Source organism: Halichoerus grypus, chromosome 7, assembly GCF_964656455.1.
Source record: "Halichoerus grypus chromosome 7, mHalGry1.hap1.1, whole genome shotgun sequence".
Taxonomy (NCBI): domain Eukaryota; kingdom Metazoa; phylum Chordata; class Mammalia; order Carnivora; family Phocidae; genus Halichoerus; species Halichoerus grypus.
Genome location: NC_135718.1, coordinates 34,764,005 through 34,781,281, shown reverse-complemented (window position 1 = coordinate 34,781,281; position 17,277 = coordinate 34,764,005). Strand labels below are relative to the sequence as shown.

At 40.8% G+C, this 17,277-nt stretch overlaps 1 protein-coding gene across 2 annotated transcripts in view; it reads left to right on the top strand.

Moving 5' to 3' along the window:
• The first annotated feature begins 661 nt into the window (after nt 1-661).
• TNKS2 (tankyrase 2) overlaps nt 662-17,277 on the top strand; it is a 66,976-nt gene continuing 50,360 nt past the window's right edge. Inside the window, exons 1-2 of one of the 2 annotated variants that reach the window (XR_013449677.1) lie at nt 662-1,143; nt 15,738-15,962. Coding sequence is in view for 1 of the 2 variants with exons in the window: in XM_036092763.2 (XP_035948656.2) it covers nt 945-1,143; nt 15,738-15,962 (424 nt within the window). In the remaining variant the exon portion in view is untranslated. The remainder of the gene's footprint in view (nt 1,144-15,737; nt 15,963-17,277) is intronic. The other variant, XM_036092763.2, reaches the window with a different exon arrangement.

Genomic DNA, 17,277 nt, shown 5'->3' with positions numbered 1-17,277 from the left:
ACACCCCAAGTCAGTACAATGATGATATCCTTATGGGCACATTAGTAACTTCTGAGCTAACGACTTGGGAAGAGTAATTAATCAGAGCCATCCCTCTCAATTATTAATTTAGAATTGGAACAAACTTTCATCGCTTTCCTAATTTTTAAATGAACTTGAGGCAGCTCATCCAAACGTCCCATTAAGTGGAAAGAAATTCATTTGTTTTCGAGATGTGACTCACAAGAAACAACAGAATAGCAGTTGCATGGGGAAGGGAAGAGACAGTAAAGAAAACGGAAAAGAAATCCCTCAGGAGAAAGGGATTGTGAAAGCTGAAAAATGGAAAACTTCCACACTAAGAATTCCAAAATAATATGCAAGATTGGGGGCGGGGAACTTTCAAGGGCTCTTTTCAGTGTAATAACAATAAGGAAATTCAGCTCAGGAAATCCATGCCTTAAGAAAAGACAACCAAAACCATTCAACTTCAGCAAAACCCACTGCAAAGATGGCGGTGGGACGAAGCCCCTCTCCTCCCGCGGCCAAAGGTTCTCGCCTCGCATTTCCCACAAGCCCCTCCGCAAGGCCCCCGCTTGCCGAAACCTGCCGGGCCGGTCTCCCCCCACTGCGCACGCGCCGCACCACGTCACGTGCCCTCCCAGGGCTCAGCGGAGCTGGCAGGAGGGGCCTTGCCAGCTTCCGCCGCCGCGTCGCTTCGGGGCTCGAACGGCGGGTTCGCGCTGCCTCTGCCGCGGAGGGGCAGCCCAGGGTCGCGGGGCCGAGCGAGGGGCGCGCGGCGGCGCGGCCATGGGACTGCGCCGACCCCGGTGACAGCAGGGAGCCCAGCGGCCCGGGCCCTGAGCGCGTCTCCTCCGGGGGGCCTCGCCCTCTTGCTCGCAGGGCCGGGGCTCCTACTGCCGTTGCTGGCGCTGCTGCTGGCGGCGGCGGCGGCGGCCAGGATCATGTCGGGCCGCCGCTGCGCCGGCGGGGGCGCGGCCTGCGCGGGCGCGGCGGCCGAGGCCGTGGAGCCAGCCGCCCGCGAGCTGTTCGAAGCGTGCCGCAACGGGGACGTGGAGCGAGTCAAGAGGCTAGTGACCCCCGAGAAAGTGAACAGCCGCGACACGGCAGGCAGGAAATCCACCCCGCTCCACTTTGCCGCAGGTAACTGGGACCGACGTCGCCTGGCCTCGCCCTACACCCCACCTGCCCACCCTGGCTCTCAGGCCTGAAACCAAACACTGTGCTCCTCTGCCGCCAGCTGTTCCCCCCTAGGACTCCGGTGCTGGTCGTCTCGTTCTCATCGATTGGGGACCGAGGCGAGGACATAGGGCTAGGGGGCGAGCGTGCCCCACTCACTGGAATTTTTTTTTTTTTTTTTTTTGCTTTGTTTTGTATCAACAATACCTGTACCAACTTCCGGTCTTGCTACTCCAAGAGCGTTACATACACGAGAAAGAGTAGGGGACGCAGTAGACCTTGTGGTTGGAAAGGCCAGTTATCTCCAAAATTTATCGTTCTTGCAAGTTCCACGATAACTTTATCAATCCTTTGGGTTAGGGTCTTAAAGGCCTTTGTAAAATACAAGGATGTAATTTAGGAGGAGTAGCTTAATTAGCCATTGACACATTAGTGTTAATGGGTTTATCAGGGTAGTCAGTCATTAGCAAACTGGAAATAGTCAAGTTTGGGTGAACTGAGATCTGACTTAGGGTGGGTGGGGGCGGGTCGTGGCTGCCACATACAAGTTGGGGTGGAAAGTGGTAGGATGAGAGGAAAAGATGGTGGAGGTACTTCAGGTTGGATCTAGAATTGAAATTGGGACGAACCTCGCCTCATTCTGAGAGATCGTTTGAATTACATTTCCTTTAATATTTACTAGGTTGACTTTATGATATAAAGGTATTTAGTTTAATTGAAGAATTTAAAAGAACTAGGAATGAAATACTCAAGTTTATTTCCATAAAACATTTATACCTTTCACTTGGAGAAAAGATCATGACTATATTCTCAGGTGAGCTATGCATGATTGAAAATGGGAGTAGGTTCTCATACTTAACGATAATCATGGTTTTTTATTTTGTATTACATGATTGTTTAAAGTAATTTTTTGAAAAAGCAGAAGGATACGTTTTAAAATGTTCCCTCCTTTTGGAGTAGGCATGATGAGCAGAGAAAGAGTGTAAGAAAAATTTCCATGTTCACAGACATTGCCTTTACTTGATTTGTTTGCTTTAACTTGTCCCTGTTTTAAAATCTAAATCCTACTAGAAGGTATGCTTTCTTTATCAGTTCCAACTTCGTTGGGTTCCTATTTGGGGAGCCTTTTTAAGAGGAGGGTTTGGTGGGAGAACTAGAAACAGCCTGTGGGCAGCAGAAAGGGAAAGGAGAAAAATACTGAAGTCAGATCCCACCTGTTTGCCATTTTGCCTAAAATTTTAGTGATCAGTGCTATCTTTTGTCAGCTAATTTGGATTGTCCTGTTTGGCCATGTAGTCAACATTTAAACAACCGATTTGGCAAATTGTCATAACCAACTGATAAGTAATCCAAAGGGTAGTGTTACTTAGATTCTCTTCACTTGATCTGTGGGATAAAAATAGCCAAGCAAGATCTTAGTTGCTACCTTTCAAGAATTTGGTGTATTAATGAGTTCATATCTGAAAATAGTAATATTTAGAGGTTATGGGATTAGCTTCTTATTGACCTTATTCCTCCTCCACCATCCCACTCTCAGTTCTTTCCCAACATTTCAAAGTACTTTTTTACATAGATTTCATGTGGCTGTGACTGAAATGGAAAATTTGTTTTTGGAACCAGCCTGTCTCACTGTTTATCCAAATTATCTGGTAAGAGGTTATACAACTGAGAATTTAAGGTGTAAAAGGAGAGTAAGAAAATAAAAGTTGCTAATGGTGTACATTAAACCAGAGCATTAAAAGCCCTGCGTTTAAACCCAGGCATATAAGAAACTTTTAAAAAAATTAGCTTTGTAAATTCAATCTGAGTTATTAATTAATGAGAGAACCTATTTTAATTTTTAAATAAATGTATCCAGCTGCATTTTCTCTTATATGTGGAAAATACATTTTATAATCTCTTGTAGACAGTGAGCTGTCACTCATGTTGGTGTGCATATAAACATGCCATTGGAAGCTCAGTGTAGGTGTGGGGACTGTGGAACTGCTTGATGAAGCAGTTCCTGGTGTTTGTACATTGTAGGGTAAGCTGTGGAGGGAAATTCTTTTTTTTTTTTTTTTTTAACCAATTAAAGTTTGGCAGTTTTATGGGGACAGGACACATTTTTGTCTTTCTGTTTTGATTTCCAAGGAATAGGAATGAGATCTGTGCAGACTAAGGAAATGAATCATGATAGAACAGTTTAGGAAAATTTTGGTTTGTCTTCTGATCTAAAATATTTAGTTAAATTAAAAGAAGGGGCGCCTCGGTGGCTTAGTCGTTAAGTGTCTGCTAAGTGTCTGCCTTTGGCTCAGGTCATGGTCCCCTGGGATCGAGCTCCCTGCTCAGCAGGAAGCCTGCTTCTCCCTCTCCCACTCCCCCTGCCTGTGTTCCCTCTCCAGCTGTCTCTCTCTGTCAAATAAATAAATAAAATCTTTAAAAAAAAAAAAAAAAGAATAGGCACTTGCTCCCAGTAGTTAACTCCCAAGGAGTTAAGTTCTTCTGTTAATGAAAAATAATCAACATAAATAGGAACTTTTTTTCTATTGGGTGCTTTTTACTCTTAAACTAGATTGCATTTCTTCCAGATAAATATGATTTAAGAAGCCATTTGGTTTGTTTGTTTGTCTGAAGATTTATTTATTTATTTATTTTAGAGAGAGTGAGAGAGCTCAGGGTGGGGGGTGGCAGAGGGAGAGAAAGAATCTCAAGCAGGCTCTTCGCTGAGCTTGGATTCCAATGTGGGGCTCAATCTCATGACCCTGAGATCATGAGGTGAGCCAGAATCAAGAGTTGGACACTTAACGGACTGAGCCACCCAGGCGCCCCTTCAGAAGCCATTTCTTATGAGAAAAATTGTTTCCTCTTCAGTCCCCCACCACACACAGAGGATATGAATGATTTTTTTTTTTGTAATACATCACAAAACCTGTAGAGGCAAGTTGATAGACAGGGAGGCTGCAAGTCTAATTTTGCCGAAAGCAATAGCATCTGAAGTTCTTGACAGTATAATCCCCTAGAAAACAGCAGATTTCAGTAAAGGAGCTTGGTTCTCTGAATTTATTTCTGAAAAATAAAGAAGAAAGACAAAAACTTTGGGAGAAAGTCATGTTGTCTGTCATAGCCAAAGAAAGAAATACGTAGCATTCTCTAGAATCTTAGAATGGGGTTGGGGGTGGTGATAGAATTCCATGGCTTTGGTCTTTGGGGTGTGCAGAGAGGTATCACTCAGTAGAGAAATATGTAAAACATTTATTAGTTTAAGGAATTCACATGTAGAGATGATGGAAAGAGATGAAGTACATATTTATATGTTATTAGACAATGACAAGTTGAAAAGAGCTTGTATTGTAGAGTTCTAGCTAAACAAGGTAACACTTGTTTTGTATTTATATGCTACTCAGCTATCTACATTGGACTAAACCTGAATTTCAACTATTATATTCAGTTTTGTGTGAATTGCATGTAAAAGGGTTTTGGGGGGGGGTGGTGTCTGTTTTTGTTTTTGTTTTAAAGATTTATTTATTTGAAAGGGAGATGGAAAGCGTGCTAGCAGAGGGGAGGGGCAGAGGGGGAGAGAGACAGAATCTCAAGCAGACTCCCCACTTATGGGGAGCAGGGCTTGATCCCATGACCCTGCACTGAAATGAAGAGTCCAGCCGCCCAACCAGCTGAGCCACCCAGGCGCCCCTGGTTTTGTTTTTTATTCAGAGGAGGGAAGTGGAATTAGAGCATCTGGAATTTATTATAAAAGCAACAGATAGAAAACTAGAGTCACTTTAGAGATGAAAGAAGACTACAGTTAGACAATGTGACTGTCTTCACATATGTAGAAGACAAGTAGAAAAGTGAAGTGGATATTGGATATGAGTTGTGTGGCTTGGGCAATCAAAACCAGCGCCAGTAGGTGAAAGGTTACAAGGAGTCAGACTGCCTTTAATAATCTGTTCGACTGTGGAATTGGCTGGAAGTGTCCAAACAATGGTTGGAACATTGGCATCTTTCGGAGATGTTGTAGAAAGAGTGGGCAGTTGGACCAAATGGTCAGAATCTGGACTGGTATAAGAAAGTGGAATGTTTACCCCAAATGAATGTTCTAGCAAGTCAGCTACTGAAGATATAATAGCCTTTGTGATTGCCATTCATATCCTTTCTCAAAATGGTGCTGTTGAAGACCTCCAAAAACATCTCAATAGCATTTCCTACTTTTGGCTATAGGCCAAAGCCATAATTATAGGAGATGCACAAAATGGACCCATATTCCTTACCTAGGACTAGAATTATAGATTGTTTCCAGGATTTGTTTTTGTTGTGGGAAATGATTAAATCCCACATCAGTAAAAAACCCCAATATCAAGTAAAGACCAGTCGAAGAATTCAGAATCTTTCTTGACTTACCAGATCTCCCAGTATATTACCAAGACTTGAGCTATACCTCTTTCTTCAGATCTTGTTGGACTTAGAGATTGACTTCAGTAATAACTAGTTTGGGGTATTTGTTTCAGTACTGCCCCATTCAAATTGTCAGGATTTGAACAACCCAGAGGCTATGGCACTCTTTTCCAGGTTTCTCCTAGTCTGACCAGAGAGGTAGTGTATCTGTCCCAGGTTGAGCTGAGCAAAACCTTATTCCTTGTATTCCTCATTCTAAAGGAATATGTATGGAAAATACCTTTTCTGGCTCTTGGTAAACTAAAGTTAATAGTAAGTGAGAGGTTTAAAATGGCATCCCTCAGAAAAATCTGGTAAGAGTCCTGGCTGTCTAAGTCAAAGCTGAAGGCTTCTTGATTATACATTCCCAACTCCCAGACCACAAGAGCCTTCTCTGTCTCATGGTGTTTGTTGACGTTTTCTGTTTTAGAGCTTTTCCTTCTGACAAAACCCTGTGTGACACCAGCCTGGGCATCACTGTCATTTCATATCGGACAGGTTATATCAATGGCCCATCCCACATTTGGACTGTAAAAAAAGGGGAGGTGGTGGCCCTCGGTGAAGCTTCCTAAGAGTCTAAATTGGTTTTTCTGTTGTGACTTCCACTGCTCTTTGGAAGCCATTCAAATTAAATCATGTTTTAGTATAGTAGCAAAATAAGATGTTGTTAACAATAGTCATGGTTGGCAATAGTCCTGAAACTGATGACACCGAGATAGTAGTGAAATTTGGCAAGAAAAAAATTGAATAGACTCCTTAATGATCACAAATCATCAACTGCATATTCTCTTGTGAGGGTCATTTGCTTACTCTTCCAACAAAGTATTAGACAGTGTACTAAACAAATGTTTATCAAGTCCTACTATATGCCAGGTACTGGCCTTGGCCGGTGAACAGAAATGAACAGGACGGGCGCCTGGGTGGCTCAGTTGGTTAAGCGACTGCCTTCGGCTCAGGTCATGATCCTGGGGTCCCTGGATCGAGTCCCGCAGCGGGCTCCCTGCTCAGCAGGGATCTGCTTCGCCCTCTGACCCTCCCCCCTCTCATGTGCTCTCTCTCTCATTCTCTCTCTCTCAAATAAATAAAATCTTTAAAAAGAAAAAAAAAGAAATGAACAGGACATAATACCTACCATTAAGTGACACAGTTTATTGATCAGCAAATTTACTTTCCAAATAAGCCTGTTTTGTTTTCCTGCCGGTGCTTTTTAGTGAATTCAAACTCAATGTATGATTTCATCAGTATTTTCAAATGTGGAGCAGTATTTGAAGATGAGTCCTGTTCCATAATTATAAAATAGACTGCGGTGTACCTGAGCAGCCATGACTACTAACTTTAGGCTTCTGATACCTTTGTAAAGAGATCCTTAGGATTTGGAGATTGGCATTAACTCTAAGGATATGCCTTCTCATGTTTTACCTGGCCATGATTGGAATATATCCTGCAAAGCTTTTTTTTTATTTTTTTTTAATTTTTTAGAGTACTTACCAGAAGACTTTGAGCTGTTCTTGAGCCTATTAGAATGAGGATTTCATCAAGGATTAGCCCTCAGAGCTTGAGAAGCATCTTAAATCTAAAGGTTTTGGGCGCCTGGGTGGCTCAGTTGGTTAAGTGTCTGCCTTCTGCTCAGGTCATGATCTCATGGTCCTGAGATCGAGCCCTGCATCTGGCTCCCTGCTCAGCAGGGAGTCTGCTTCTCCCTCTCTGTCTGTCCTGCTAGTGTTCTCTCACTCTCTCTCAAATAAATAAATCTTAAAAAAAAAAATCTAAAGATTTTGCCAAACTCCTAACAATAAAAGATTTTAAAATTTGAAATAGCTACTTACTGACCCCTCTAAATAATTTTTTTTCATGCCAAGAAGTGGCTTCAGACCTTCAAAAGCTCCAACTCTTCATTTAGTCTTTCAGGATAGCAACATGACCTCCACTCACATATTGTAGTCCTTACAATGTGACTTTAAAAACATGCTGATTTTGAGGATGCCTGGGTGGCTCAGTCTGCCTTTGGCTCAGATCATGATCTTGGGGTCCTGGAATCGGGCTCCCTGCTCAACGGGGAGTCTGCTTCTCCCTCTCCCTCCGCCCCCCCCCATTCTCTCCCTCTCTCTCTCAAATCTTTAAAAAAAAATAAAAAATAATTTAAAAAAAATAAATAAGGGGCGCCTGGGTGGCTCAGCCGGTTAAGCGGCTGCCTTCGGCTCAGATCATGATCCCAGGGTCCTGGGATCGAGCCCCGCATCGGGCTCCCTGCTCAGCGGGGAGCCTGCTTCTCCCTCTCCCTCTGCCTGTCTCTCTGCCTACTTGTTCTCTCTCTCTCTCTCTGTCAGATAAATAAATAAAATCTTTAAAAAAATAAAAATAAATAAATAAATAAATAAATAAATAAATAAAAAGTGCTGGTTTCTGCTGTCAGTCTCCATACAGGTTTCAGTGATCTTAATGGCTAGGGAATCATGTTGATACAAAGCTATTGAATTAGTCATCTGTGTCTCAGACTGTTGGTAACTATGTAGCTATAATTCCACCCATATCTTCTCCCCAGCTAAAACTTCAGTTTTAGTATTCAGTCTAGTATTCTTTCATACATGTCAGTATTGAGTCTCTTTAACTCTGGTTTTAAGCAAGCCTCTTTTCTTCCCAAATGATATTTTAACAAAAGGCTACTTCTGGGCACCTGGGTGGCTCAGTCAATTAAGTGTCAGCCTTCGGCTCGGTCATGATCCCAGGGTCCTGCTTCTCTCTCTCTCTCTCAAATAAATAAATAAAATCTTTAAAAAAAAAAAAAAAGGCTACTACTTGACCTGTCTTCAGCTAGATCACCAATCCTTCAGAACAGGTGTCTTCCTAATTGACACTATCTGTTGCAACAACCACATGTTCAACTAAAGTTATTTCTGTGCCCACCTCACCTTTTTTGAGAAGTTAGCCTGTGAGTCTCCATTTTGATTACTTCAGATGTGTTGATTACCACTGAAAAATAGTGATCCTTCTAAAAGTGCTTGGGCACATCAAGTAACTTTCCAAAAGAAGAGATACTTTTACTAATTTTTCTTTATTCTGATTACTTTTCTCTTACTCTCCAGATCAAGAATTCTTTTCCAAAAGTATTTCTTCATCCATGTGGGTACTGAATGGCTGGGGTAGCAGAACCATTAATTGGGGCAACTGTGGATGACTTACTTGGAGAGGACAGTAAGATCAGTGATGCCCAGGCAGAGATAAGGAAGACTCAAGTCAGAGCATAGTGGCAAGAGATTTGGCCTTTTCCTCAGACTTGTCCTTCTTGGCTTCTGCAATGTCATTCTTGCTTAATTTTACTTCTCAGTCTCCTTTTCTCATATTATGATGTATTAACTCAGCAAATATCAATAAATTGCTATGTGCCACACAGTATGAAGGACACTGGGACTGTAATGATAAACTAAGAGAGACTGGTTCCTGCCTTTTATGGAACTTAAGGGTCCAGGAGATAAGTAAATAGTAAATTCAAATTTTAGTAAATGCCAGTGGACATTGCTGTGAACAACAAAGACAAAAATCTCCATTTTTCTGCAGCTTGCATTCTAGTGGAGAAGAGGGGGAGACCAAGTAAACAGAACGTTAAGATAGGAAGTAATACAGGTGAGTAGAATGGACTGCTTTAGGGAGGATGGTCAAGGATGGTCTCCTTAAAGTGGCGACATTTCAACAGATTAAACAATAAGCAGAAGGAATGAATAGTGAGGGATGGCTACAGTGAGTAGTGAGAAGTGCAGAGAAGAACAGAGGAGCAGCCCAAGCAGAAGGGCAGCATGTACCAAGTCCCTGAAGTAATGTTGGCATACTTGATAAGCTGAAAGAAAGCTGGGTCACAGCTTGGAAACTGAAGAGTGGCATGAAATGAAGTTAGAGAAGTAGGTAAGAGCTAGTTCATGCAGCATGCCTTGTAGGACACAGTAGAGTGATTGAATTTTATTCTGTGAGCAGTACTAGGAAGCCAGGGAACTATTTTAAAGAAATATTATATAACTGGGGTGCCTGGGTGGCTCAGTCATTAAGCGTTTGCATTCAGCTCAGATCATGATCCCGGGGTCCTGGGATCGAGCCCCTCATCGGGCTCCCTGCTCAGCGGGGAGCCTGCTTCTCCCTTTCCCACTCCCCCTGCTTGTGTTGCCTCTCTCGCTCTCTCTCTGTCAAATAAATAAAATCTTTAAAAAAAAAAAAAGAAATATATCATTGATAATATAATATAATATTGGTACATATTATATCACGGTTTAAATAATTTAAATAACAATGATTGTTTATTTGTTTTCTGGTGGAGGTTTTTTTTGTTGGTTTTTTTTTTTTTTTTGGTTTTCTGTTTTTTATGTAGGCTCCATTCCCAGCGTGGGGCCCAACCTGGGGCCTGAACTCACGACACCGAGATCAAGACCTGAGCTAAGATCAAAAGTCGGAGTCTTAATTGACTGAGCCACCTGGGCACTCCATGATGATTGGGGGTTTTTTTTGTTTTTTTGTTTTTTTTAAGATTTTATTTATTTGAAAGAGAGAGAAAGAGAGCACAAGTAGGCAGAGAGGCAGGCAGAGGGAGAGGGAAAAGCAGGCTCTCCACTGAGCAAGGAGCCTGACATGGGGCTCGATCCCAGGACTCTGGGATCATGACCTGAGCCAAAGGCAGCTGCTTAACCAACTGAGCCAGCCAGGCGCCCCATCCATGATGATTGTTTTTTAAAGGTCACTGGGAACAGAACTGAAGAGGCCCAATTAGACTATTGAAATAGTTCAGGCTGGAGACAGTAGTGGTTGGGTCAGAGCAAGGGTCATTGGAAATGAAGAGAAGTTTGGGAACATGTTGAGTTTGAGATGCCTTTGAAATATCTAGGTGGAGATATGTCCAGTAAACTGTCTGGAATTCAGCTGAAGAGTCTAGCTAGACTGGAGATTTAAATTTGGAGGTTGTGTATCTAAATGGTACTTAATGCTATAGGAGTAGATGAGATCATCTAAGAAGGGAAAAACGGATAGAGAACTGAGTCTGGAGGAATGCTGACATTTAGAAATTGGGTGGAGGAGGCAAGATGGCCTCAGGCAGATAGGACTGCCCAAGACTTGAACTCTTCCTCTTCTGCCACAAACCTATTTTGTCTTCAGCCTTCCCATCTAAGTTGATGCCAGCTCCACCCCTTTATCTCTCAGTCGAAAAACTTTAGTGTCCTCCATTAAATGTCATCCATCTCTCACTCTCACCTTTTCACCCCTACTCTCACCTCACATCCAATCCATGAGAAACTATGCTGGCTCTACCTTCAGAGTATCCAGAATCTGCCCTATTATCCTGACAGTTGCCACCAGATTCTTAGAGTGGTCCTCGAGCCTATATATCTGGCCCTCATTACTTCTGACCTCATCTCCTACTTTGCTGCTGCTTTCTCACTCAGCTCCAGTCACTCTGGCCCTACTGTTGGCAATTAGGCTAACTCCCTGTCTTTCAAGTCTTTGATCAAATGTTACCATCTCAACACCACCTATGGTGACCTCCCTATTCAACTTTATAACCCATCTCCATACACACACACTGATCACTCTCCTTATTCTGCTCTTTTTCCTATAACATTCTAGCATATTTATTTTTTGCATTTATTGCTCATCTCCCCCCATCCCACAGAATAGAAGTTCCTCAAAGGCAGGGATTTGGTCTCTTGTTCACTAGCATGTCCCAGGCACCAAGAAAAGTGTCTGCCAGATATTCCCTGACCGTTTGTTAAATGAATGGATGAGACAGGAGGAAAACCAGGAGTGTGTGATGAAATGGAAATTTTTAGAGAGGCTGTTTCAGCAAGGAAGAGAGTGCTTAGTTGCCAAATGTTGATGAGGGGTCTGGTCAAATGAAGACAAATATATGTCCCTTGGATTTGGTAACATGGAGGTTTTAAATGACCTTGATGAAAGCAGTTATAAGGAAGAAGCAGAAGCCAGACTGGATTTGGAAGAAGTGTGAATAGGAGATAGAATTGGTGACAGCCTTTAGAGATTTGATTATGCAGGGGAGCAGAGAAATGGAAATTTGAGTTTAGGGAAAATATTGTTCATAAAATGAAAGATGTAGAACATGTTTACATACTGTCAAGAATGATCTAGTAGAAAGAGAGAGGTTGTTGGGAGTGGGGAGAGAACAGAGACCTTGAGAAGGTAAGAAGGGACTAAGGTGCAAGATGAAAAGTGATGGATCTTTGGTAGAAAGTACACCTCTCAACAAAACGGATAGAAAACTAGTGCTTTGTAGTCAGCCTCATTTATTTTCACGCATGGCTTCAAATGCCATCTTGATGGTCACAGCTCTAGCTCATACTGGTTTCCTGAGTTCAAGATCTGCAGAACTTTCTACTTGGTATTTGATCCACAGGCACCTCACAAAGCATTTCCAAAACCAAATCATCTTAACTCTCAGAACCTGTTTTGTTTCTCAGAGATCTGATTGTCACCCCCATTCCTTCTCTGTCCCCAAATTAAGTCACCAGATGCTGTCAGTTTTCTCTTTTTAGTTACTTCTGGCAACATTGTGTACAGTAGCAAAAAATTAGTAACAACTATCCATGAGAAAGGAACTACAGATCTCCAATTGATAATGGTTTGACTTACGATTGTACAATTTTACAGTGGTGCAAAAGTGGTATGCATTCAGTAGAATCCATACTTCAAATTTTGAATTTTGATCTTTTCCTGGGCTGGCACTATGCGGTACAATACTCATGATGCTGGGCAGGGGCATTGACCTGCAGCTCCAGTCAGCCATGCAATCACAAGGGTAAACAACCAGTTCACTTAAAGCAATCCTGTGCAACCATTATGTTACTCTTTCAGTATAGTATCCAATCAATTACAGGAGATACCCAACACTATTATAAAATAGGCTTTGTGTTAAATGATCTAGCCCAGTTGTAGGGTAATATATGTGTCCTGAGCACATTTAAGGTGGGCTAGGCTAAGCTATGATTGACGTTCAGTGGGTTAGGTGTATTAAGTGCATTTTTTACTTAAGAGTATTTTCATTTTAATGGGTTTATCAGGATATAACCCCATCAGAAGTTGAGGAAGATCTGTAGTTAAATTATGATACTTCCAACAAATAAAATAGGTACTGATAGGAGTTGATTTCTGGGATATTATTAGATTTTTTTTTAAAGAAAGATACAGAGCAGTGGTTTGTTTTTTGTTGTTGTTTTTAAACACTACTAGGTATTTGCTTGTTCTTCAGTAACCTCTTAAAATGTATAGCAGTATTTTTCATACTATTTCTAAGAGATACCTCAGCAATACAGGGATAATTTTCTTTGGGTCTTTGTGAGGGCTTTTGAAGAAGGAGGATTCACCCTGAATTGTATCATTACACTGAATTCAGTTAATTTGCAACTCTGTGAGTGCCAGTTATGTACCAGGCATTGGGTATTTTTGCAGTGATCATGCCATATATTGGAATTTTATAAAATTCCGTTAGGAATTGTTAGCTCAAAAAGATATATGCACACCCCTGTTCATTGCAGTGTTATTTACAGTAGTCAAGACCTGAAGCAGCCTAAGTGTCAATTGATGGATGAATGGATGAAGGAAATGTGGTATATGTATATATTTATAATGGAATATTATTTAAACCACAAGAGTGAAATACTGCCATTTGTGACACGGATTGACCTTGAGCACATTATGCTAACTAAAAGAAAGAAATATTGTATGATTTCACTTATATGTGGAATCTTATAAAACAAAACAAAAACCCAAACTTATAGATAGAACAGATTGGTGGTTGCCAGAAGTAGGGGATGGGGAGGGTGCATGGGTAAAGGTGGTCCAAAGATACAAGCTTCCAATTACAAAAATAAGTGCTGTGGATGTAATGTACAGTATGCTGACTTTAGTTAATCACTATATATTTGAAAGTTGCTAAGGGATGAGAGATTAGATCTTAAAAGTTCTCATCATAAGAAAATTTGTAATTATGTGTGGTGATGGATGTTAACTAGACTTACTGTGATCATTTGACAACATATATAAATGTTGAATTATTATATTGTATGCCTGAAACTAATATGTTTTATGTCAATTATATCTCAGATTTTTTTAAGGACAGAAAATGATTCTATTAAAATCTGCTGCCTGAAAACAGTGTTAAAAAACACTATTCACTATTCCATAGACAAAATCCAGATGCTACCTTAGCATGACATATAAAAGGTTCTTCCTCATCTGGCATCTGCCTAATTGGCATTCTGTATCCTATTAGGAATGATTTGCTCTTTCATGCTTCCATGCCTGTGTACATTTTGTCTCTTCTGCTTGTGCTCTTCCCTTATTCTGATCCTTCCCCTCATTTTTCCTCTCCCTATTCTAATGACCCCTTAATTCTTCTGTAAGCCTTCAGCTCAGATGTCATTGCTGGAATCTCCTTGGGTAGTCCTTCTTAGTCTCTGCTTTCCCCCAATTTGGGTATTCCCTTCTTTGGACTCTAGTAACGTTTTATATATACCTCTATTATGGCAGTCATATTGTATTGAAATTCTTGGCTCTTCTTGTTTCTCCCTGTCTTAAATTGTGAACTCTTTGAGAATAAGGAGAATCAGAGATACAAAGATACTCATTTTTGTGACATGGAGCCTAGAAATATTAAAAGAAAACATAGAATCCAGTTAATCTTTGCAGCCATCTAATACTTCCATCAGCTGCAACTAGGCCAGCCCCGGGCATACACCTTAAAAGCATTCTACCGCTGCTTTCTCACTGTGGTCTTAGCCTTGGTGGTTTTAAGAATATTGGGGTAATGGGCGCCTGGGTGGCTCAGTTGGTTAAGCGACTGCCTTCGGCTCAGGTCATGATCCTGGAGACCCAGGATCGAGTCCCGCATCGGGCTCCCTGCTCAGCAGGGAGTCTGCTTCTCCCTCTGACCCTCCCCCCTCTCATGTGCTCTCTCTCTCTCAAATAAATAAATAAAAAAAATCTTTAAAAAAAAAAAAAAAAAAAGAATATTGGGGTAAAACTTTAGATGAGTGAGAAGGGTCTTCTGTCTCTCCCAGCACAAACGTATACCTCCCCATCTGCTTTAACATATGCCTGAAATTCTTTTCATTTCATTTTTTTAGCTGTAAAAAGGTTTTAAGTGCTGTTATGTGAGAATGAGAATGGTAAGAGATTGAAATTCATTGGTACTAAATCCGTAAACCATTATAAATGAGTTGTAGGACTTTTTCGTTTTGTTTGATATGGGGGCAGTTACAGCAGAACTGTGGGACATGGTTTTCTAAAGGAGGCCTCCTACCTAGAAAGAAGTTGCTTGTGTTGTGCATGTGACAAAGTTGGGGCTCCTTTGAAGACACCTGACGTCACACCTTTGCCTAGGATCACTTTTATCTTCCACTGCATAGACAAATATAAACTGTAAGCAGATTTCTTTTGTTGCTATCTCATAGTCCCCCAATTTAGTGGAACCATTTTATGAGATAGATGTGGGAAAGGGATTCTGTAGCAAGAGTTATATACTTAGCCCATCTGAAAATGTATGCACTCTAAATATGCAGAACTCCATATTTGCAATTAGAAATGCTATTCTAGAGTGGAAAACATTTGAATGTTGGGCTTTCGGCCACCTATTTCATAACCATTCTCTGAAGCTAGTAGTACAGTTGACCCTTGAACAACGTGAAGGTTGGGGTGTTGACCCCCTGTGCAGTCAGAAGTCTGCATATAACTTTCGACTCTCCCAAAATTTAACCACTTAACAGCCTATTGTTGACCATAGAAGCCTTACTGATAATATAAACAGTCAAGTAATACATATTTTGTATATTATATTTACTGTATACTGTATTCTTACAATAATAAGGAAGAGAAAATACATGTACAGAACTGTAAAAAATCTGCTTATAAGTGGACCCATGCATTTCAGACCCATGTTGTTCAAGGATCAGCTGTATTACTTAAACTGTTAGAGAGACCCTTGGCTTTCTCGTTAAGATTAGTGATATATTCCAGATCCTCTTTTCATCAGTTATTTTTTGAATTGTTGAATCTTTTGTTATTCTTCATCCAAAGACATTTTAGCATGGCTAGTACTTAGCGACACTAATTAATATATTTTCTTTGGGAAACTTAAATGTGGATAATTTGCTTTCTTCTAGGTTTTGGGCGGAAAGATGTAGTTGAATATTTGCTTCAGAATGGTGCAAATGTCCAAGCACGTGATGATGGCGGGCTTATTCCTCTTCATAATGCATGTTCTTTTGGTCATGCTGAAGTAGTCAGTCTCCTTTTGCGACATGGTGCAGACCCAAATGCTCGTGATAATTGGAATTATACCCCCCTCCATGAAGCTGCAATTAAAGGAAAGATTGATGTTTGCATCGGTAAGACTATTTACTTTCCTGAATTTTCCTGAAACAGTTTGTAACTATTCTAAGTCTAAATTGAATTCATTTGTTAATATGATCAAATTCTGCCAGGCTGAATTTAAATACTAAAGAACACTTTGTGATTTAATCTAACCATTATTTACTGAATGTCTGTTTTTATATGGTACTAAGCTTAAGTTCTTTAAAGAAGAGAATACAAAATTCCTGTTCTCTAGAAGTTTAGATTCTTCTGAGAGAGTAAGACACATGAAGAACCAGGTAAAGTCATGGTGGACGTGAACAGGAAGTGTTAGAGGGAACTGATTACAGTGACTTGGTTGGAGTCAAGTTGCTTCTTCCTGGAGTCTTTCCAGGAAGTAGTGGGAGAAAGATTGAAAAGGTAGGTAGACTTCTTTAAAAGAGCTTTGAATTTCAGGTTAGGGAGCTTGATATTTTTATGTAGGTAGTATGGAATCATTGAAGACTTCTAAGGAAAGTGTCTGATGAGAGTAGCATATTTTCAAAAGAATGATCTGATAGGGGGCTAGGTTGAATAGATGGCATCAGAGAGACCGGCTAAGAAGCTGTAGAATAACCCAGATGAGAAATGATGAGGGCATGAAGTAGGGCTTACAGAAACATTTGAAGGACAAATTATCAGTCGTTTAGAATGCTTTAACAAATGATAGAGAATTTCCTGACAGGTTGATCACTGACAAAATTATCATTGAAAAGGTTGCTTATTTGAGAGTTTTCATTAATCTGGTATTGACTTTTCTGAGCCTACCAGTCAGGGACTGGTAGTAAGCAGGACTCTGCTTACCTTAGCTCTATTTCCTGATGCAAAACAGGGGCAGTTGAAATCCTGGAGACAGATAGAAAACCAACTCTGTGCATTAGGAAAAGTCCAGGTGCTCTAAGCTGGACTTAACTGTTCTCCCCTCATCCCAATGCCCCAAATCACTATTTATACTGGTCAAGTTAGTTCAAGTTAGGTCATTTATAAAGATACAAACACATTACCTAGTAACCTCTGCCCAATTCTCCTTTCCTGTGTGTTATCTAAGTTGCTACTCCCTCTGCTCATAGTCCTTTTCTAGTTCCTGAGTCTCAGGCATATAAATAATCAGCTTTAATAATGTAGGGTTTTCCAAATATAGTTATAGGTCTTCACTGTCCAATATGGTAGCTGAGGACTTGTAATATGGCTAATTTGAATTGAGATGTACTTTTTACAAACCAGATTTCAGAGATTTACTTTGGAAAAAAAAAAAAAAAGGAATGCAAAAATCTCAATTTTATATTGATTACAATATAAGTAAAATACTGA